General features: G+C 35.1%; 1 protein-coding gene across 1 annotated transcript in view; it reads right to left on the reverse strand.

The window, feature by feature from the left end:
- The window catches only part of LOC150107790 (5-taurinomethyluridine-[tRNA] synthase subunit MTO1, mitochondrial), a 309,050-nt gene extending 287,866 nt beyond the window's left edge, over nucleotides 1–21,184 (reverse strand). The window contains exons 1-2 of the mRNA XM_090391541.1: nucleotides 21,047–21,184; nucleotides 6,567–6,791 (exon numbers count right to left, since the gene is read on the reverse strand). Coding sequence (XP_090247667.1) covers nucleotides 6,567–6,780 — 214 coding nt within the window. The 5' untranslated portion in view covers nucleotides 6,781–6,791; nucleotides 21,047–21,184. The remainder of the gene's footprint in view (nucleotides 1–6,566; nucleotides 6,792–21,046) is intronic.
- Nucleotides 21,185–24,142: the final 2,958 nt, after the last annotated feature.

Genomic DNA, 24,142 nt, shown 5'->3' on the forward strand with positions numbered 1-24,142 from the left:
TACGAAAAATTTACATCATTACAAACTCCTATCTACAATTTTTCTCCAAATCAGTCTGTTACTTGACAAGACTCCAACATTATCAGATCTTATATTTCTATCGTCTAAGGCCCTTTTTACCATATCGATTCACCTATATCTTGGTCTTCCTTTGGGTCGTTTTCCTGCCAACCTGGCAGAGAACACTTGTTTTGCTAATCTTTCCTTGCCCATTCTGTTTAAGTGACCATACCACCTGAGATTAGCTCTGCTAACGATTTCCTGGATGCTGACAATGTCAAGTTCTTCCCAAATATTCTCATTTTTCAATATAATATTGCTATTGATGTTTATCTGTTCACGGCTCTAATCTTTCTCAGGACTCTCATATCTGTGGTCTCTAGACTTTGGTCAAGTGTTTTACTTCTGACCCAGCTCTCAGATAAGTTAAAATGGGTTTGAACACTATCTTGTATACAGTTAATTTACATATCTGACTAATTTCTCCCATATTCCATATGAATTTATTCAATTTACCCCCTATCATACCAGCTTTGTTTATTCTGTTGTCTATTTCCATATTTAATTTGCCATCTTCACTAAAAATCGTGCCTAAGTAGCTAAAATGTTTTACTAGTTCCACAAGTTCCCCGTTCACAACACAGTTGACATTTTCAACAATTCTACCTATTTTCATTGTCTTTGTCTTTTTAATGCTGTCATTCATACCATATCTATTACAACAGTTATTCAATTTAATCAGGGAATCTTGCAAAATTGTAGAGGATTTATTCATAAGTATAACATTGTCCGCATAAAGCAAAGAGCTGACATTAACATCTCCAATTCTGATATCATATTTAATACCACTTTCCTTCATAATGTGATCCATATAGATAATGAATAACAGAGGGGATAATGTACATCCTTGTCTCACACCAGATTTATCATTAAACCATCTTCATGTACTTCCTTCAATTCTAATTGCTGACTTGCAACTCAAATAAAGACTTAAGTATTGCTTGATATAATGCCCATTTGACAGCATATAACTGTAGCGCATTGAATAGCTTCTCTCTTGGCACCTTGTCATATGCCTTTTCCAGATCAACAAAACTTAAATACAGATCTTTGTTATATTCCCATGCTTTCTCAACTATTTGTTGTAAAGCGAAGATTTGATCCTGACAACATCTCTTTGGCCTGAATCCAGCTTATTCTTCACCAAGCTTTTCTTCCACAATTCTTCTCAACCGTTTCTCAAGTATACATTCATAAATCTTGCCAGGAACACTCAGTAGGGAAATACCTTTGTAATTCTCACATTCAGTTCTATTTCCCTTTTTATATATGGGTACTATGAGAGCTCTACTCCAATCATCAGGAATTCGTCCCTCTGTCCAGGCTTTCTGAACTATGCAGTGCAGCCACTGTAAGACTTTTATAAAACCATACTTCAGCATTTCTGGTCGAATATCATCTATTCCTGCTGCCTTTCCCCATTTCAAGCCTTTGATGGCTTTTTCTACTTCAAGTATGGATATGTATTCCTGACTGTATGCCTGTTGAGTGTTTTTTACCACTGTGCTATCCCACTGCTTGTTTCATTTAGCCATTTTTCGAAGTAATTACTCCATACTTAAAGATATCTTTTTCTTCAGTTTTCATGTCACCATTATCATCTCTAACTCCTTTTACAGCAGCACTCTTTCCTCCATTTCTAAGCTTCTTCAACAACCTCCAGAATATTTTTCCACCTTCTTGATATTTATTTTCTATGTTCTTGCCAAAGTCCTCTCATGAGTTTTGTTTAGCCAGTTTTATACAGTGTTTAGATTTCTTACATTTGTCTCTGTATTCTCTAAGAGCACAAGCTGACTTGCTGACAAGCTGACTGAGCACAAACTGCCAGGAACTTTTGATATGCTTTCTTCTTTTCCTTCACTGCCTCTTTAAGTTCTGATTTTTCTATCCTTACAGACAACCTCACCACATGCCACTCTGGCTGAGTCAGTCAGGGTTTTCTTCAAGGCTCGCCACTGAATCTCTATTGTCAGGTTCCTGTTCTCAAACTCTTCCATTTTTTCTTCAATAATCTTTGTGTATTTTAGTCTATAGTTCACATCTGAGAGCTGCTCAACTTTTTTCACTTTAAAACTTTCTTATGTGTTCTTCTTTTCAATATGAAATTCAATTTTATCCTGCTCAAGACTAAATAGTGATCATTATCAATTCAAATCCTCTGTAAACTCTGGTGTCCTGCACGAGGGAGAAAACATCACTATCAACAATAACATTGTGTTAAACTGTAAATGAAGATATTTTATATATTATAATAATTCATTCACATTTAACATAATCCACCATGTCATAAGCAAGACTTGTAAATATTATTTGTTGTTAGTCTCTTGCTCGTAATATATTATTCATATAAATGCTTTGAGTTTTGTTTGTTATTAATTAATTATTTAATCTTAGAATATGTAATAATAATGAAAAGACTCTATATAAATATGTCATTCATTTTAATTAGTTTACTCTGTAAAATTTATTATAAGAAACTGTGTGTATGTAAATTTAAATGTATATTATATGAATTGTGATATATATTTTTATTTCTGTATGTAAGAGTGATTTTTATGTAATTCTTCTGATTGGATTTGATTGGCTGCTGAAGTAGAAACAGTTTATTTTAGTTAGCTCGTGCTGAGAATGTAAGCTACTGTGTATAAACAGAGAAGCCAGTGGATATAAGCTGAACTGTTTAGAACTGGATTTTGGCAGGAAGAAGGAACATAGCTGACTGAAAAATGAAAGTAAGTAAAGGAGAAGCTTTAGAGACAGCAGAGAGATCAATTGCGTGTAACAGAAGGGGGAGTTGATATATGCCGTAAATCGACTAAGAAAAGACCGGGAATTAATAGACATTGTGAATGACTTCTATGGGAGTTCTGATACTACAATATTTTCCAAGTGGTTTGTGGAAGAATAGTGCAGAACCGAAGTTAATATAGTACATGAAGAAAATAAGGAATTAGTAGATAACTGAAACCTAGTGCATCAAGACTTGTATATTTCTGTGTCTATAATTCAGTTATTATAGTGCAAGATTTCTTTAGAATTGTGTAGCCATAAAGTAAAAGTCTACAAGAATTTCAAATGTGCCTTTGCGAATTCGATATGTAGAAGCAGTAACCCGGTAAGAGTTGTCCTTTCTGTAACCTGTGAAGCTATAACTGTTAACTCCGTCGGATATATTTTAACCTTAGCTGTGGTGTTATGTCGATTAACGGTCGAATGTTAGATGTACTGAAGTACTTTCCCCTCAAAATAATGAGCGTCGTGTTGTTCTATTAAATGTTAGCTGACTGAAAAAGAATAAAGTGTAGCCTGTCATAAGATTAATTATTGTAACATCTGGAAGGTCGAACTTTTAAGAACTATTTTCAACTTGATTGACTGAACATAAAGAGCTGATAAACGAATGTTTGATAATTTATGGATTGTAATTATTATGAATACTTTAAACTGAGCTAATATATTTATGATATGATTCATCCAATTGGTTAGAGTGAAATATGTCAGAGAAATACTAATGCTTTGTGAATTAACAATTGTTAACATTAGTCATGATTCTCAAACCTAATTGAGAAGTTATTAATGTATGAATGTGAATTCTTATAATATTTTGATTGGATAACCTTTTGCAGATAGATATACTTAAATGTATATGTTGTACTTTTCCACATTAAATGTTTTCTTTTGTTGAGTTAAACTTGGTGTTTGCCTGATTTTCTTTCATTACACCGCTCCATAAAATTATTCGGACCTTTGCGGAAGCCTTAGATACTAGTAATAACCTCGGCCTGAAAATAAAGTGATAATATAAGTTTAGTTGATGATTGATTCCTCTATATTATTTAGACCAATCTGAATATAGCGTGGTGCAGTATAATATAAATTTCTTTATAATCAGATGAGCATCAATGAACAACTAACCAAGTACAAATGGAAATTAAAGAGGTAAAGATAAAAATAAATAACCAACATAAATGTAACAGTTAGCTAGGTAGGACGACACAACAATAGGCAATGTGACTTTTCATATTCCTTGCTTCTTCTCTCCATGTGAATTTGTGCACATTTTTATGTTGAGTCCATGTATTGAGCAGAAATCCAATAGGTATTTGCCATTATTATTAGCTTTGCTCTTTTCTCCAAATTTTTCCAAAATATTTTTGTATGTTGGACAATCATTTCCTACTTTGCTATTTAGATCCCCAACAAGGACCAACTTTTCCTTTTTCATTGTGTCAGATGCTTTCTCTAAAGCATCAAAAAATTCCTCCACTTCTACGTTAGTAGAACCTTCTGTAGGACTATAGGCACAAATAAGTCTCATTGTCCAGTTCCCCATTCTGATATTTGTCCAAATCACTCTACTCGACACTGCCTGCCATTCAAGAAGATGAGCCTTGTATTTTGTGTTGAATACTATGGCTACTTCTTCTTTTCCTTGATTGTCATTGCCTGAATATAACATTTTATATTTATTGTTCAGAAAGATCTCACCAGTTTTGGAATTTTTTGTTTCAGTCACCCCTATTATGTCGATCTGGTACTTATCTAATTTCTCAGCTAGCTCCATTTCTTTGCCATTCAGGCTTCTTATATTGATAGTACTGATCTTCAACTCTGGTGATGTTGAGTTGGGGTGTGCTTTCAAATTTGTTCCAGTAGCTGACTTTTTGCTGTTCGCCCTGGTTCCCTGGCGAAAACAACGGGTGCCTTGTTTAACCGGGCGACACCCCAGCCGGCATGAAATTTTGTCATGTTGTACCATCATTTTGTATATTGCTTTAAGCCAATAAGAATACAATTTGTTCAGATAAATCCTAAATTTCCAGCCCATCCTCGTTCATTCAGTATCCAGGTAGATACCCAACATGGTGCACCACGAGAAGGTGAGGATTGGACATTAGGTCAGAAGCCCGGGTTGGTTCTCTGCATTCCTTTTAAGGCCATATCTCCTCTCAGTTATACAGCTTTGACCCTTAAGCACCCCTAGACCAAGATCTAGGTGAATTAATGCAGTGAAAAGTGCCTTCAAAGGCACTTTTTACTGCATAAGAAATATAAGATCTGATAATGCTGGAGTCTGTAGAAAATAACAGATTCATTTGGAAGAAAATTGTGAATAGGAAATTAGTAATGATGTAACATTTTCATGTAGTACTATCATGATATCTTGTATCCCTCCCCCTTCCCCGAGGGTACATTTAGGAATTTATTTTTGAAAGTATATTTTTCATTTGGTTAGACTATAATAAATTTAGTTTAATCCTTTATCCAAGTGTGAGCAAACAAAGTTTGCACCTGAAAATATCTTCAGGACTGGGGTAAGGTAGTACAACACCAGGAAACTCGCAGCAAAGGTGGAGCAAGCTACCATCACTCCTATCCCAGTATCTCCCATAATGCTTGCTCCACCTTTGCTACGAGTTGCCCAGTTTTGTACTAACTTACCCCAGTTCTGAAGATATTTTCAGGCGCAAACTTTGTTTGCTCACACTTGGATAAAGGATTAAACTAAATTTATTATAGTCTAACTAAGTGAAAAATAAACTTTCAACATCTTTCTCTAAATCCAGAGTAATTTAATAAAAAGGTGGCATGCCTTTTGGCAACTCCTATAGGTAAAGATGACCTCGCTATTGCTTCTGCTTGGTATCTCCACCTCTGGGCCTGGCTCCCACTGAAGAGACCTCAATAAAGGTCGAAACTAGTCTGGGTAGTGGCCCTTCCCTTAATGCATAACATTATACATATCCGCAAGGAGATGTGTTTTGCATTATAAGAGATACTGGAATAAGAGTGATGGTATCTTGCTCCACCTTTGCTACGAGTTTCCCGGTGTTGTACTACCTTACCCCAGTCCTGAAGATATTTTCAGGTGCAAGCTTTGCTTGCTCACACTTCGATAAAGGATTAAACTAAATTTATTATTTAGGAATTTAATGATTATGATGATGAGATTTCTGCAAAATAAGGATACAGAACTAATAGGAATATGGATCATAATAATAAAACTGTCAACACATCAATTTGGATTATGGCAATGATGCAGAGGACATTGACAAGTAGATTATGTTTCCCTTGTATAAGGGCAGGATCAGTCCAGAGATAGTTTATGATGAAAAGATTTGGTTACCATGTTTTTGTGAAGGTGAGGATATATTGGAAAGAGTGCAGAGACAATGAAGAGGTTTCTGTGGATTAAAGTGGATAAAAATACTCTTCTAAATATTAATAATTTTTTTTATAATTTTCTACTATTTTTAGAGTATGTAGTATTTCTAGTACATGAAAAGAGCATTTTTTTTTTTTTCTGGAATACACCTACTTAAAGGAAACCATATGTGATCTGGTGGTGATTTTTTATCCCCCCCCTCACATACACATGCAGGAGGTACAAGAACCTAAACAAATCAATGCTAGGTGTGGGGGGGGGGCATATGTTCAGTTAAAATTTTAATTATAAAAATAACAAAATTATTCATTCAAAAGACCATTTATTTCCTACTTACCAACTGTTTCAATTTTATGAGTGAGTAATATTGTTTTACATCCCATTCTTGCTGAACCTGCTGCAGCCTCTGTTCCAGCATGTCCACCTCCAACTACAATCACATCATATGCATTATTATTATTATTACCCTGAATTAAACATCTTCGGAAGCTGCTTTTCTGAAAAATATCTTTACATATGGTCTGTGGGAATTTGACAGAAAAACAGGCCATTTTATAATTTTCTGGAAAAAAAACACACAAAAAAAAAAACAGTGAACGAATTTTTTATATTTAAAGTTTATATATAAAATACATTAATGATGAAACTGCCAAAATAATTTTTAAAGTTTATTAAAACTGAAAAAAGCAAGGCTATATATGGTGCAGCCTCTTTTATCTAACTAGGTCAAAGAAATAATTAAATGGGATTATATTAAAGAGGGATTATTAATTTGACATGCCTATGTGCATTTTTTGAAGGTAAGAATGACATATTACTTGGAACAGGACTTGACCAGAACTGAGATAGTATGTAATAAAAAAATAAAAAAAATGAATAAAACCAATCATAAAAAATTAATTAAACAAATTATTAGTTCAAAAGACCTAAAAATAAACAAAATGAGCAAAAAAAAAAAAAAAAAAACCTGTGATATGCAAGGCAAGCCAGCAACATGATGGTGTGCTGGCCATTTCATTTAAAATATCATCAAATGTAGAACAAACTCATCACTACCTTGAAACCCTGCCAACCAAATTCACAATCTATTAGCTTCTCCGCTGGACAAGCTTTTTCATCACTGATGCTACCTAGTGTACACCAAGTATCACGTTCACGTAACTTCTTACTGTAGACAAACAGGAATATCAGTCGATAAATGTATTTCTGAACACCAGGACCATTAATACTTTTAATGGTCCAGGTGTTCAGAAACCATTGGTGTTCAGAGACCATTGGCTACATTCAAAAGATGAATCACAATAATAAGTCACAATTCATGTGCATATGAGCATGTCTCAGTCGCTGCTGAAGTACATAATATTACACTATTAGAGTTCAAAGGAACAATTTTAAAAAGTTGCATAGATTAAAAAAAAACAAAAAAACTTATGAACAGATAATAGTGATCACTTCCCAAAACTTTGATATCAGCATGAAGTCTCAATAGTTCAGGTTCAGACAATTTCGTAGGGTTTCACATGCTTCTAGGGAAAAAAAAAAAAAGATTGAATTTGAACATGCTGGAATGAAGAAGTTTAGTCTGATTTCAAAGAACTCTGTGCCTGGTGTCAATAATGTGCAAAGCAAGGTCAAACTTGTCGGATTCCAAAAATCTAATATAGTCTTGATGTGTTTCAATTCTAATCAATGCGGGTCATCTGTCCAATGTTATTTTGAACAGACTGACCAGCTGTTCAAAATAACAAAGATGGCATGAGATGTATACTACAAAGACACCTGGTAAAGAAAGAGGTGGTTGGTAATGTACCCTTTGTGGATGGTAGAAAGGAAGACAGTTTCTCAGCTGGTTTGAGGGAAATGTATAAATTGAATTTTCGAAGAATCCTTGCTACTTGTCCCAAGGTTCCTTTACAGTAGGGTATTGAAATTCTTTTCACATCAGATTGTAGTCTGGTGGAAGGATGATAATTATCAAGAATTTGAATGGTAATTTTGTTGTATCCATTACATACCAGATTGCTTTTAATTTAGTTCATCTAACAAAAGGGATCAGAAGAGAAGATCATATGAGCTCTATGTATAAGACTCCTGATGATGGTGGGAGGATGAGTGAATACACATACCAGTAAAGCTTGGCTTAAGATAAACTGAAAATTCAACATGACTTGTAGGATTACAAATAATTAAGAAGATAACCAAAAATTGATCGCTGGTTATTGGACTTGCATTCAATAGTGAACTTGATATGGGAGTATGAGTTTATTTTCTCTAAGAACTAAAGTAATTCTGAATCAGTTTGGGACCGGATTGTGAATATATCATCAACAAAACATAACCATATACAAGGAAAAGGGAATATAAGAGTCCGAGGAATGTATTCTCACAAGCTCTCTAATCAATTATGAAACTTTCATAGTTTCTACATTCAGCTTTGAAATAATGCTGGATCTAATATCCACTTTGCTTATGTAATTAAAGATTCCTTTTTCTAGATGTTCCATAAAATAATCTGCTAAGGCTTGTGAGATACGACTATCCATTGCTATTCCTTATATTTGCTTGAACAACTAATTATTCCACTAAAAATAGCCTGCATTGATGGTGAATTTAAATAGGTTAATAATATCCTCTGGGAAATCAGATTCTAAAAACCAAAGAGTAGTGGGATGTTCGTGAAAAGTGAGACTACTTCAAAAGAAAAAAACATAATCTCATTATTAGACAAATGCAGATCTTTTATTTTGTCTTTAAAGTGAAGATTGTTTTTGATATATATGAACTGGTATGGCCAGTGATATTTCAAAGATGACAAAAGAGATGTTTTGCAAGGTAGTAAGTGGGAAATCCAATACAGTCCACTATAGGGTGTTGGCATTCTTATGTATTTTTGGAAGACCATAGAGACAAGGTGGAGAAGCATGGTGAATTCATAGTTTCTCAACAGTAATGACATCCCATGATTGTACGTTGTCTTATAATTTGTTGAATTCGTTGATTTGACTTTTTGTTGGATACCTACTGATAACACTGCATGTTGGTCTATCTCTTAGTAAGACATTAATTTTACGATTATATTAGATGGAAGTCCACATAACATTGGATGAAATATACTGCAGTTTTTAAATAAAATTGTATATAATTTTTACTACACATGTAAGCCGTAAATTTATTTTATAACCAGGACCAAATCTGGCTTATCAAACCTCATAAATCTTGCCTGACACAATGGGGAATTGAAAACACTAGCCATGGGATCCAATGGCAAAACATCAAACTGTACATAGGTCTATGTACAAATATGAACATTTATTCAAAGAAAGTGCTGAAACAATACTTTGTCAACTGAACCTTAATTGTAATGAATCCCTTACCACTCCTAAAGTTTGGGAAATTATTATGCTCAATTGTATTAAATAGGTTGTATTTTATTTAAATTTTATTTTAATTATTATTTTCAGCTAAATAGTGTTTTTAAACTGAGTGTGTGGCTGCATCTATAGAGGAAGATTCTAATGTAGTGTGCACGAACTATTAAGAGTTTTCTATTGTTCAAATTCCTCACTGTTATTCTTCACTCACATTGATGTGTTATTATATGTAGGACAAAATATTTGCAAAATAAATCATTTTTACTGCAGTACACATGTAAATTTATAATTTACATGTGTACATGTGTCTTACTACAGAAAAGGGTCATCAAGGTATTACTTTACAAAAGCTACTACTTTTCAGCAGCTGAGAAATCAATGTGTTGAAAGTTTTTGTCACTTGGTTAGACTATATTGAAAGTTTATTTTTCACTTGGTTAGAATATAATAAATTTAGTTTAATCCTTTATCCTTTATCTAAATTTATTATATTCTAACCAAGTGAAAAATAAACTTTCAACATCTTTCTCTAAATCCAGAGTAATTTATTAAAAATGGGTGGCACACCATTTGGCAACTTCTATAGGTAGAGATGACCTGCGAATGCTTCTGCCTGGTATCTCAGCTTGGGCCTGGCTCCCACTGAAGAGACCTCAATAAAGGTCGAAACTAGTCTGGGTAGTGGCCCTTCCCTTAATGCATAACATTAGACATATCCGCAAGGAGATGTGTTTTGCATTATAGGAGATACTGAGACAGGAGTATAGGTAGCTTGCTCCACCTTTGCAATGAGTTGCCCTGGTGTGTACCACCTTACCTCAGTCCTGAAGATACTTTCAGGCGCAAACTTTGTTTGCTCACACTTGGATAAAGGATTAAACTAAATTTATTATATGGTTAGACTATAATTTAACCCCTTAACATACAAAGACGTCTGTGACACGTCTTTTGTTTATTGCACCAAAATTGATTTTGAATTTTGGTTTCACATATAAATACAACCGAATATAGATGCTAGACAATCTTGTGCCTATTTTCTTTCAGCCGAGAAAAGTTGCCAACGGCATGTATCGGCTATTTCGTTTGTGTAAATTCATCATTATTTTTCAAATAAATGATGAATTCGATCCAGCAAATCACCCTCACCCAAAAAATTGGCAGAAAAATGACCGCTTTCTGATTTTTAATTGTGTTGGATTCTGATTATGTAGAGATTAGAGTAATTATTATTTGGTTCAGAATCCAACATGATCTTCCATCACATAGGCTAGACTCGTAAATATTATTTAATGTAATTCACTTGTTTATAATTTAATATTCATATAACTACCTTTAACCTTATTTAATATTTAATTATTTAATCAAAGATATATGTATTAATAATGAAAAGCTGTATTAAATATTATTAAGCTATTTTATTTATTACTATGTTAATATTATAAGAATTTGTATTTGATATTTTACCTGCGCATTAATTGAAATGTAAATATTCTCTATTTATTCCTGTTGGTAGAAGTTTAACGTTATGCAATAGCTCAATTTTATTGTTTTGTTGTCATGGAGACGCATGTAAGTGAGCGAGCATGTTTTGGAACACCACGTGAGGAGAAGGTTTATTGAAAAGAGTTTTAGAGAGAAATCACGAGATTTCTCTAATTTAGGCGGGAAGAATAATTTAGGAGGGAAGAATGGATATAAAAGGGGAAGAATGCTGAAAATATAGAGAGATTAGATAGATTAAGAGAGAGAAAGAAAGGAGAGGATTGGCATTAGGTTGGAATCGGAGCATTCGGGAATCACAGTGCGATAATAGTAAGTCGGCAAGTCACTCAAGCAGCTAAATAAAGCCTACTAGTCGAGAGGCGGTTAGCTAATAAGTTGTAGAATAACAATTGTAGCTACGGAAGACAGCTAAGTGACTACTAAATAGACTAGCAATACTTGAATTGAGATTTAATTTCAGGGCCGACCTGTCAAGGACACACAGAATCTTGAAATAAAGCACGGAGTTACTATAGTAGAGGCTGTAAAGTTGAAGTTTACCGTTAGCTGTGTTTAGAATTATAGTGCCTAAAGAATTATTTGAATGCAGGAGGAATGAACAACTGTACATATAAAATCTCAAGTTAAGAATTATTGTGTGTTGCCTTATTTCATGAGAGATCAGTAGTACTTTATGCAACGTTTGTTTATGTGTATTGTGACCGATGATTAATTCAGTTATTGCTTAGAAGAATTTATTTAATGAGTGCTGTTTAATGTTTAAAGTGTTTACAGTTATAAAAAGTGTATATGTATAAGTAGATGAAGATAGAAGATTATTGGTAAGATTATTCCAACCATTAATATTCCTATACAGAGAAGTGTGTGAGTTTCATCCTAGAATTTCCCTATACTAACAGTAACTATTGGTGAAAATTAGCTGAAGTGTAAATTTAAAAGTGTTTGTTTGTGAGGAAGTGTTACTGCAATTTTTGTCGTATTTGGAACTTAAAGAACTGTGAGAAGACTGTATTAGAAATAACAGATTTACCATTGTCTGAGTTTGTATGACAGTATTATCAGAAAGGCTGAAGTATTTATAATAACTTCAGCCGTTCTGATAATACTGTCATACAAACTCAGACAATGGTAAATCTGTTATTATCAATTAAATATCAACTGCCTTACTATCCCATAATGCAACCCCCCCCTTTGGACATGTATAATGCTATGCATTATGGGAAGGGCTACTACTAAGACCAGTTTTGACCTTATTGAGGTATGTTTAAAGTGCAGGTATGTCTCTCCAAAAATTCTGAGTGATCTACAAAATCACTCTAAATCCCAATGAGTCACCATAAAGAATCACTAACAAACTCATCACTCCTGATCTGAATTTCTCCAGGACAGAACTCAGCTATAGCTCCACTCAGTGACAGGCAAAAACCCAACAGCAAATAGAATGAGTCTCCTCCCAAACAAACCCAAAGACAAACATTATTACTGTTCAAGTGTGGGATTTCTCCAAAAACTCAGGTGATCCCTCAGATCACCCAATCAATGAATGACATAAAGGATCATTGAACTTTTTACTCAGTGGTGGATTTTCTCAAGCCCAAGCAAAACCACTCTCACTGAGCAGTTCTGTGGATCCCAAAGACAAGCAGAACCCTTCTTCCTCATTGAGCACCTCTACTTGCCAGAAAGCAAGCAAGCCCAAAGATGAATATTACATATTCAAGTGGGGGGGGAGGATCTTCAAAAACTCAACCAATCCTTCAGATCAACTAATCCGATCATTTAGCTCATTACTCATCAATTGTTCTACTCAGTGACAAGCCCACTCCACCACCAAACAGAACCCTCAGTGGTGGCTCTACTCAGCAGCAGGCTCACCCTACCACCAAGAAGAGCCACTCACATCTCAGGGAAAAGTATCAACTGAGGCAACAACAAGACCACTTCAGCAGACTTCCCAATATATAAGAAAAGTTAATTTTCCAAGAACTCGGGTGATCCTCTAATTTCAACAAGTGACCTAGTGATCACCTGAGTTTTTGGAAAATTTTGAAAACCACAGAGCAGAGTCACTCATATCTTTGGGAAGACATCCACCAGGGCAGCCACAAGACCACCTTGTGATGAATATCCAAAGTATGTTAAAGTGCACTCCAAAAACTCTGAGTGTTCAACAAGATCACCCTTAATCTCACTTAGTGATGAGTTTAGTAATGATCCTTTAGGATCATTATGAGATGAGTTTAGTAATGATCTTTAATGACTCATTAGTAATGAGTTAAGTAATAATGAGTAATGAGTTTAGTATAAAGTGATGAGTTTAGTAATGATCCTAAAGGATCATTACTAAACTCTCATCATTCCAGAACTGAATTACTCAGGTACAGGAAACTCAGCAGTGGCTTCACTCAGTGACAGGCAAAAGCCCATCACCAAGCAATGCCTCTCTCTCTCTCTCTAATTTCCAGGAAGATACCATAGATGAATTTATAAATGTGATATGTGGGAGCCAGATCCAAAAGTGATACCAAGATTGAAGTAATGCAGAAGTCATCTATTTCCCATATACAAGTAATGAAAAGGTGTACACCTAACTATAGAATAACTTTTATATCATGTAAATATTTAAGCTTATGTATCAGAATACATCATCAGTACAATTATCGAACAACAATAGGAATTGAATTAATAAAACAGTAGTGCACATACTTAAAATGGAATCCCTCTACTTATACTTACACAGGAAATATGTATACACATACATATTTACTGTGGCATATGAGTTATTCTATATTTATGGATATTCCATAAATATATAAGAAAGGTGTATTATCTTATTATTCAAATACTCTGTAACAGAGATGTTAAAGTTTTTACACTCAATTAGACTAAAAATTAAAGATGCCAAAAATGATATTCTTTGTTCAATCCTTGATCCAAGTGTAAGCAAAGTTTGAGTGTAAAGTATCTTCACGAATGGGCTACTTGTACATAGAGGCTAATGACTTTACATCAATTGCCTTAGTATCCCATAATGAAAAGCACCCCCCCCCCTTGGACATCTAGGTAGTACCCTTTCCCATAATGCATAGCATTATATATGTCTGAAAGGTGGATGGCTTTGCATTATGGGATACTAAGGCAATTAATGTGGAGTCATTAGCTTCTATATACAAGTAGCCCAGTCATGAATATACTTCACAAACAAACTTTGTTTGCTACACTTGAATAAAGGATTAAACCAAGAATGTAATTTTTTTGGCATCTCTAATTTCAGAAATCAATGAGTCACATGACTGACATCACTGGAAGTCACATTATTAGTGATTTCCATTACCGGAGGGCGTGCCTTTTTTTGTTCGGAATGGTACTTAGTTAATTTTTTTCATGAAGGGTTTCATGTACTTTTTTGAGAATGATTTTGTTTGCAGTGGTGGTATTTCGTTTAATTAGGATTTTTTTTGTTTTTTAAAAGATTATGTCATTTGCACATTTTTCAATGTTTCTTAAGATGTCTTTTTTTGTAATTAGCAGTTCGAGTTTATTAATTTTTAAGATGAATAGCTGTTATTGTTAGTGTGTTTTTTCAAGAGCTACAAGCTAGAGGTGTTAGGTATGCGTTTGTGTTTTTTTGGTGCATGTATTTCTTGTATTAGCATTTTCTTATTTCTGACTATTTTTTTGTTTTATTTTATGCTAAAATGTTTTGTTTTGCTAAAATGGTCAGGTCAACTGCCAAAAGCTGCAAGCCAGAGATGCTTGCTTGTTGGTGCTTGCATTTCTAGTATTGGATATTTCATTTTGGTATAAAGTTATATTATAAATAAATAAATTCTCAGTAGGTGATAAATAAATTAATGAAAAGAAGAGCCTTTGTTATATTATAATGTAATAATTATAGTATAGTTATAAAATATATTTATATTACAAATTAAAGATGTTAAGGAATTATATTCTTGGTCTCATCCTTTATCCAAGTGTAAGCAAACAAAGTCTGCGTGTGAAGTCACTTCACAAATGGGCTTCTTGTATATAGAAGCTAATGGCTTCACATCAATTGGCTTAGTATCCCATAATGGAATGCGCAAATCCTTGCAGACATGTATAATGCTTTGCATTATGGGAAGGGCCATTACTCGGACCGGTTTTTCAACATTTATTGAGATATCATCAGTGGGAGCCACATCTAGAAGTGATGCCAAGGTTGAAGTAATGCAGAAGTCTCATTTCCATACACAAGTAGCCAAAAGGTAAAAGTCAAAACTGGTCTGGGCAGTGGCCCTTCCCATAATGCATAGCATTATGGATAAAGTATAAAATCAAGAATATAATTTCTTAGCATCTTTAATTTATAGTATAACCAAGTGAAAAAACTTTCAACATCTATCTCTAATCCAGAGTATTTTAGTAATAAGGTGTGATACCCTTTTGGCAACTTGTATATGGAAATAATATTTCTGCATTATTTCAACCTTGGTATGACTTCTGAGTCTGGCTCCAACTGTTGAGACCTCAATAAAGGTTAAAACAGATCTGTAGTGGCCCTTACCATAATGCATAGCAGTATACATGTCTGTAAGGACATCTGCATTGCATTATGGTGCACTAAGGCAATTGATGCAGAGACATTACCTGCTATATACAAATAGCCCAGTTGTGAAGTGATTTCACATGCAAACTTTCTTGGCTTACACTTCGATAAAGGAATTTATTGGCATCTTTAATTTATAGTATAACCAAGTGAAAAAACTCAACAATTATATTATATTATTATTATAGCTATTAAATTATTATAACTATGATTATTATTATAATCTGAGACATCCAGGGAGTCAAGGACTCATTGAGAGAAGCTATAAATTATCAAAACCGGCTGTAATACCTTCTCTTAAATCCATTCACACTAGATGCACTTACTACTAAAGGTAAAGTATTCCACTCACTCGCTGCTCTGCGAGAGAAAAATTTAGCTTCACCCCTTTCTTGACTGTGAACAATAACTTCCATGGATGCCTCCGTATTCCCTCCCCATCCATATAATGAAAATTTTCATAAGATATCCTATAACGTTAACCCATTCAGAAGTTTACAGACCTCTATCATATCATTCCTCCCCCCCCCTCTTTCTCCTGTTACCCGGTTTGTAATTCACATAGTTGCAGTCGGTCCTCACACTCTAAATCCCATTGTATTTCAATTGCCATGGAATACTACTAATAAAAGGCAACTATATGCGCACCTGGGCAGTCCATCTTTTAACTAGTGCAATCCTAGGCAATTCCTATGATGAAGGTTATATTCTCATAAACTCTCTGGTAAATGTTCAGACTTTTTAAGTTTAACAAATTAATATCTATATAATTTATATTATGGGGTGCTTAAGGGTCAAAGCTATATAACTGAGAGGAGACCTCCACATAGCCTTGAAAGGAATGTGGAGAATCAACCAGGGCTTCTGACCTAATGTCCAATCCTCAACTTCTTGTGATGCACCATGTTGGGTATCTACCTGGATACTGAACGAATGAGGATGGGCTGGCGATTTGGGATTTAGCCGAACAAACTGTATTCTTATTGGTTAAAACAAAATAAAAAATAATGGTACAACATGACAAAATTTCAAGTCGTCTGGGTGTCGCACGGTTAAACAAGTCCCCCGTTGTTTTCGCCAGGGAACCAGACTGAACAGCGAAAAGTCTGCTACTGGAACAAATCTGAAAGCACACCCCAACACAACATCACCAGAGTTAAATATTGGTACTATCAACATAACAAGCCTGAATAGCAAAGAAATGGAGCTAACTGAAGAATTAGATAAGTACCTGATTGCCATAATAGGGGTGATTGAAACAAAAAAGGCAAAAACTGGTGAGATCTTTCTGAGCAAAAAATACAAAATGTTATATTCAGGCAATGACGATCAAGGAAAAGAAGGAGTAGCCATAGTATTCAACACAAAACACGAGGCTAATCTTCTTGAATGGCAGGCAGTCTCAAGAAGAGTGATGAGGGCAAATATCAGAATGTGGAATTGGACAATGAGACTTATTTATGCCTATGGTCCCACAGAAGGTTCTACTAAGGTAGAAATGGAGGAATTTTTTGATGCTTTAGAGAAAGCAACTGACACAATGAAAAAGGAAAAGTTGGTCCTTGTTGGGAATCTGAATAGCAGAATACGAAATGATTGTCAGACATACAAAAATATTTTGGGAAAATTTTTGGGAGAAGAGAGCACAGCTAATAATAATGGCAAATACCTGTTGGATTTCTGCTCAGGACATGGACTGGTTATTAGTAACGCCATGTTCCAACATAAAAATGTGCAAAAATTCACATGGAGAGAAGAGACAAGGAATAAGAAAAGTCTCATTGACTATGTTATTGTTGATGGTGATGTTTTCTCCCTGGTACAGGACAACAGAGTGTACAGAGGATTTGAAATCTGAAGTGATCATTATTTAGTCTTGAGCAAGATAAAATTCATTTTCATATTGAAAAGAATAACATGTAAGAAAGTTTTAAAGATAATAAAAGCTGAGCAGCTCTCAGATGTGAACTGTAGACTAAAGTACAAAAAGATTATTGACGAAAAAATGAAAGAGTTTGAGAACAGTAACCAGACCTTGGAGATTCAGTGGCAAGCCTTGAAGAAAACCATGAGTGACTCAGCCAGAGAGGCATGTGGTGAGGTTGTCTGCAAGGATAGAAAAATCAGAACTCCATGGTGGACAGTGGAAGTTAAAGAGGCAGTGAAGGAAAAGAAGATAGCATATCAAAAGTTCCTGGCAAATAAGTCAGCTTGTGCTCTTAGAGAATATAGAGACAAATGTAAGAAAGCTAAACACTGTGTAAAACAAGCTAAGCAAAAGTCATTGGAGGACTTTTGGCAAGAATATAGAAAATAAATATCAAGAAGTGGCAAGATATTCTGGAGGTTGTTGAAGAAGCTTAGAAATGGAGAAAAGAGTGCTGTAAAAGGAGTTAAAGATGATAGAAGTGACATGAAAACACGAGAAAAAGATATCCTTGAAGTATGGAGTAATTACTTCAAAAAATTGCTAAATGAAACAAGCGTGATAGCACAGTGGTAAAAAACACTCCACAGGCAAACAGTCAGGAATACATATCTATACTTGAAGTAGAAAAAGTCATCAAAGGCAGCAGGAGTAAATGATATTCGACCAGAAATGCTGAAGTATGGTGGTATAAAAGTCTTACAGTGGCTGCACTGCATAGTTCAGAAAGCCTGGACAGAGGGACGAATTCCCGATGATTGGAGTAGAGCTCTCATAGTACTCATATATAAAAAGGAAAATAAAACTGAATGTGAGAATTACAGAGGTATATCCCTACTGAGTGTTCCTGGTAAGATATATGCCAGTATACTTGAGAAACAGTTGAAAAGAATTGGGGAAGAAAAGCTTTGTGAAAAACAAGCTGGATTCAGGCCAAACAGAGGCTGTTAGAATCAGATCTTCACTTTACGACAAACAGTTGAGAAAGCATTGAAATATAAAAAAAATTTGTATTTAAGTTTTGTCGATCTGGAAAAGGCATATGACATGATGCCAAGAGAGAAGCTATTCAAAACACTACAGTTATATCGTATCAATGGGGCATTATATCAAGCAATACTTAGTCTTTATTTGAGTTGTAAGTCAGCAGTTAGAATTGAAGGAAGTACAGGAAGATGGTTTAATGTTAAATCTGGTGTGAGACAAGGATGTACATTATCCCCTCTGTTATTCATTATCTATATGGATCACATTATGAAGGAAAGTGGTATTAAACCTGATATCAGAATTGGAGATGTTAATGTCAGCTCTTTGCTTTATGCGGCCATATGTTATTCTTCTAAATAAATCCGCTACAAATCTGCAAGATTCTCTGACTAAATTGAATAGCTGTTGTAATAGTTATGGTATGAAGGTCAGCAATAAAAAGACAAAGATAATGAAAATAGGTAGAATCGTTGAAAAGGTCAACTGTGTTGTGAACGTAGAACCTGTGGAACAAGTAAAACATTTCAGCTACTTAGGCACGGTTTTTAGTGAAGATGGTAAATTAAATATGGAAATAGACAACAGAATCAACCAAGCTGGTATGGTAGGAAGTCAATTGAATAAATTTATATGGAATAAAAGAGAAATTAGTCAGAACTAAATTAGCTGTATACAAGACAGTGTTCAAACCAGTTTTAACTTATGGATCTGAGAGGTGGGTCAGAAGTAAAACACTTGACCAAAGACTAGAGACCGCAGATATGAGAGTTCTGAGAAAGATTAGAGGAGTGAACAGATGGCATCAATGGTAATATCATATTAAAAACGAGGATATTAGTAAAGAACTTGACATTGTCAGCATCCAGGAATGCATCAGCAGAGTTAATCTCAGGTGGTATGGTCACTTAAACAGAATGGGCAAGGAAAGATTAGCAAAACAAGTTTTCTCTGCCAGGTTGGCAGGAAAATGACCCAGAGGAAGACCAAGATATAGGTGGATTGATATGGTACAAAGTGCTTTAGATGAAAGAAATATAAGATCTGATAATGTTGGAGTCTTGACAAGTAACAGACTGATTTGGAGGAAAATTGTAGATAGGAAGTTTGTAATAATGTAAATTTTTCATGCAGTACTATCATCTCCTGTACACACTTTGAGGGTACATGTCAGGAATTTGATGATGATGATGATAATTTATATTTTTTACTTGTCTGCATGTTTCTTTCTTTCAAATTTCTGATCTTTTGTTTCCATAGGTTGGTGTTGTGTTGGTGATTAACAGGTCTGGTTAGCTTTTCAGCTTGCCAACCAGAGGTGTTTGATTGTGCATTATTGGTTGTTGATATTACCATTTTTATTCTTGGCTTCTTGTGTTTCTGTATGTGATTTTTTTTTTCCTTCTGAACGGGTATAGAACGATTTCACTGCATTTTAAATATGTGTCTTGCTTTTGAGAAAAATAGATATATATATATATATATAATGGTAGGTTTGGCACCTTTGACAAATTCATAGCTACAAGTTTTGTTTTTTTTCGTGACAACTAGTAAAATATTCTGTCACCTGAGAGCCCTTTTCACACAGGAACAATTAGCAGCAGATGTCCCAATGCCAAAGCATTATTGTTAAACAGCAATCTTGCTGTTCATCAGTAAATGGTATTATTATTATTATTATTATATGGGTATCTCCATGGAGTCAGAAGACTCACCGCAGGAGACCAAGCTATCAAAACAATATCTATCATACCTCTTCTTTAACTCCTTTACAGACGAAGCACTCGCAACTGATTCAGGCAATGCATTCTATTCATTCACCACTCTCCAAGAAAAAAATCTAGTTCTCACACCCTTGTTAACCACAATTTTCCTTTTTTTATTTAAATTAATGGGATATTAAATCCCACATTATTTCAAAGCCGAATAAGGAACTCAAAGATAGAAATCTAATTGCTTCACCTTTGCACTGCCAGGTGTTGGCTTACGCTTGGACTCGCCGAACTTTACATAGTTTCTATATTCGGCGTGAAACTCTTAGATTAGATTTCTATCTTTAAGTTCCTTATTCGGCTTTGAAATAACGTGGGATTTAATATCCCCTTAATTTAAATAATTTTGACATCGCCGAATTGAATACTCCTGGATCTTTATTTTAAACACTTTTCCTTAATTTCCAGGGATGATCTCTTGTTCTTCCATCACTATCACACAGCTGAAACATTTCCCCTGCATCAATCTTATAAAAACCTTTAAGTAATTTAAATGTTTCTATCATATCTCTTCTTCTCGGCCTATCAACCAACCTCTGTAATCCACAAGCTCTCAATCTATCAATGTAGGGAGCAATTTTTTACACCACTCACCAACTTAGTCACTCTCCTCTGAGCCCTCTCCACCAATTATTAACTTCTATAATATTCAGTTGTAAAATTTACACATACCTTCTCTTATCAGTGAACGTAGTAATCAGATGTATGCCAATACAATATCAGTTCGATCATTTTTTACATATATCTATATTCACAAACATTACATTTCCACAAATAAACATATCCATGTGTGAGAGTCGTGGAAGTGAAGCGCCATCTTTAGTGTTTAAATACAAGTTCAATAATGATTATTATTTTTTTTTTATAGCATCTCCATGGAGTCCGAAGGCATCGCGGGAGACCAAAAAAACCATCATACACACAAATCCTATCATACCTCTCTTTGAATCCATTCACCCTCAGGGAACTCACAACCGTTTCTGGCAATCCATTCCGCTTACTCATTACTCTCCGAGCAAAAAATAAAAATCTGGTCCTCACACTCCCTACTGACCACACTCTTATAAAACTTTCACAGAATGCCCCTGGTTCCCTGACTATATATCATATATTGAAATTTTCATTTGCATTTTTTATCTAAACTTTGTAACCCACAAATCTTCAACCTATCCTCGTAGGGACCAAGATGGTGACATTCCACAGAAATGTCACCATCTTGGTCACTCGTCTCTGAATCTTTTCGACCACCTCTTGGTCCCCAAGAGACAGAGGTGACCAAATCTGTGCACAGTAGCCAACGTATGGCCGAATCATAGCATTATAAAGAGAAACAATAACTTGTTTATTTACTTCTTAGTGTGTTTTTTCAACATCCATGTAATCGTTGAGCAATTTTACCAACTTTTGCAATATGCTCTTTGAATTTTAACTTTTTGTCCACCATTATCTCCAAGTCCCAGGCCTCATCAATTTCCTGCAAACCAATACCATTAGTATGACACAACATATGCATGAACCATAACCTTACATTTTGAAACATTAAATTGGCAAACATTATCCCTTGTCCACAATGCCACTTTATTTAAATCATCCTACAAGATATCTACATCACCTTTATCAACTATTGCTTCCCACAGTTTTGTATCATCAGCAAATAACTGAATATCCCCTCTTAAATCTTTCCCTATGTCATTGATATACAAATTTAAGAACAGTGGCCATATTCTTAATATCCTGAGATACACCACTAATCACCATCATTCTCTTAGACTCCACTTCATCTTATACTACTTTCTCTGGTGTTTGTCGATCCATTCGATCCTGTCCGTGCTACTAGCCTCATATCCAGTTATTGTAATAGTTTTCCATGTTGTATTCCGTCAAATGCTTTGGCAAAATTAGCAGTATCATCGTGTAGCCATTACCTTTCTCTAATTCTGCTGTCACTTTATTATAAAATGTGAAGAAGTTAATAAGACAGGATCTACCCTTTACAAAGCAATGCTTCCCACTATAGAGTATCACGTTTTACCTTTCACCATCTTTTTCAATACTTTAAAAACCACTCCCGATTGGTTGTTAACTGGTCTGTTTGTAACCTCAGTCTTGGAGGGAACTTTAGGCGATATTACTGTCTTACCCGCTTTCCACTCCCTTGGGACCCTGACAGAGATGAGATTTAGATTGAACAACTTCATCAAAGGCAAGGCGAATTATACTTAGAGAACTTTTAAGAGGGTTATTTTATTTTATTTTATTATAGCCGATTCTAGAATTACTCGATCAGGGTTACACGGAAAGTTTTTTTTTTTTTTCTCACGATACTGATTAAGAAATGCGTCCTTTGTGGTAATGAACAAAAAAAATAAAAATAAAAATAAACAGAGGTAGTTCGATTTTTGCAATATACACACTCCGACCAATAAGAATTAGAAATTTCGGAGAAATCAGTGCTCTGCATGTAGGCAAGCACTTGCCAGTATAGATCCACTTCAATTCCGTGAGATGTAGGTCGTAAACAGTCTTGATTAAATTCTTCAGTCAGTTGCTGCACACGGGAAGTTCTGTTTCGTATAGCCTTCTCAGATGACAGCAATCTCGTTCCTAACAGACTGACTAAGGACCCCAGTTATGGCTCTTAGAAAAGCTACGCAAGTTATTTTTTCTCTGATTAAAAACCGGTATATCTCACCTTTTGAGAAATTTCTCAGCTCTAATGTTTTCAAATTTTGGGCTACAGCGACGGACACGCACAATCAGCATTTTCGAACTCCAAAAGATGTTTGGTTTTACTTACTGTGATCAAGATTATTGACGAGTATCATTATTGTAGAGTTGCCTAGAATAGGCGTTGATGCACGTGACCAAGAGTTTTGCATATACGTTGCATAAGTGACGTTTACGTACTACTGCATAAAGTTTTCTAATTCAGTGGCCGGTATAACTTCGAATAACTTAAATATGTATAAGGTGCCATTCTCATATACACAAAAGCGTCACTGAATATGGGATAGCTACCTATTAACATGTTGGATCCTCTGGCCCTGATTACGGCTCCCACACGACGGAGCAAGGGCTCCACAAGCTTGCGAAAATATTTTACAGGTATGGCGACCTATGATTCCTTTAGAGCTTTTCATAATTTGCTCAATTTCCGCGGTGATGGGACACGGGCACGAACACTCTATTCGACGGTATATCGAAGATTTTCGATAGGATTTAAATCAGGGCTTCTAGATTGCCACTTTTTCACTTCATAGTCAACAGAATGCTTCTGGAACCAAGCAGCAGCCTTCCTGGACCTTTGAGATGAACGGTATTCTTGCTGATAGACGCCATATCCATTGGGATATATGATTGACATAAATGGGTGTAAATGGTCGGCCATCAGTTCCACATATCGTGGTGCATTGAGATTCGTTGGTACACGTAAAAAATGTCCCAAAGACATCCAACTGGAGAAACTCTAGGCCATCACTGAGTAATGAACACCTTGTAGAGTTCCAACTTGACATGCAGGACTCATGCTTCATGGAGTTGGCACCATATCCTTAGTCTCCCATGATGCTAAGGATATGGCGATTAGCGATTTAAATCGCGATTCATCTGTCCAGACTACACGTTGCAAATTTTAATTCATCCAATTTCGATGTTCTTTAGCCCAGTGGGACACTAATAGGTCGACGACTCAGAGGCGCTGATGTGAACGTTGAACTGTCATTGCATTGACTTTCCGGTTGGAACCCTCGTTCAGACGGAAAGTTATTT

This window comes from Typopeltis vanoorti, chromosome 4 (genome assembly GCF_054136105.1).
Source record: "Typopeltis vanoorti isolate ZY-2024b chromosome 4, IOZ_Tvanoo_1.0, whole genome shotgun sequence".
Taxonomy (NCBI): Eukaryota; Metazoa; Arthropoda; class Arachnida; order Uropygi; family Thelyphonidae; genus Typopeltis; species Typopeltis vanoorti.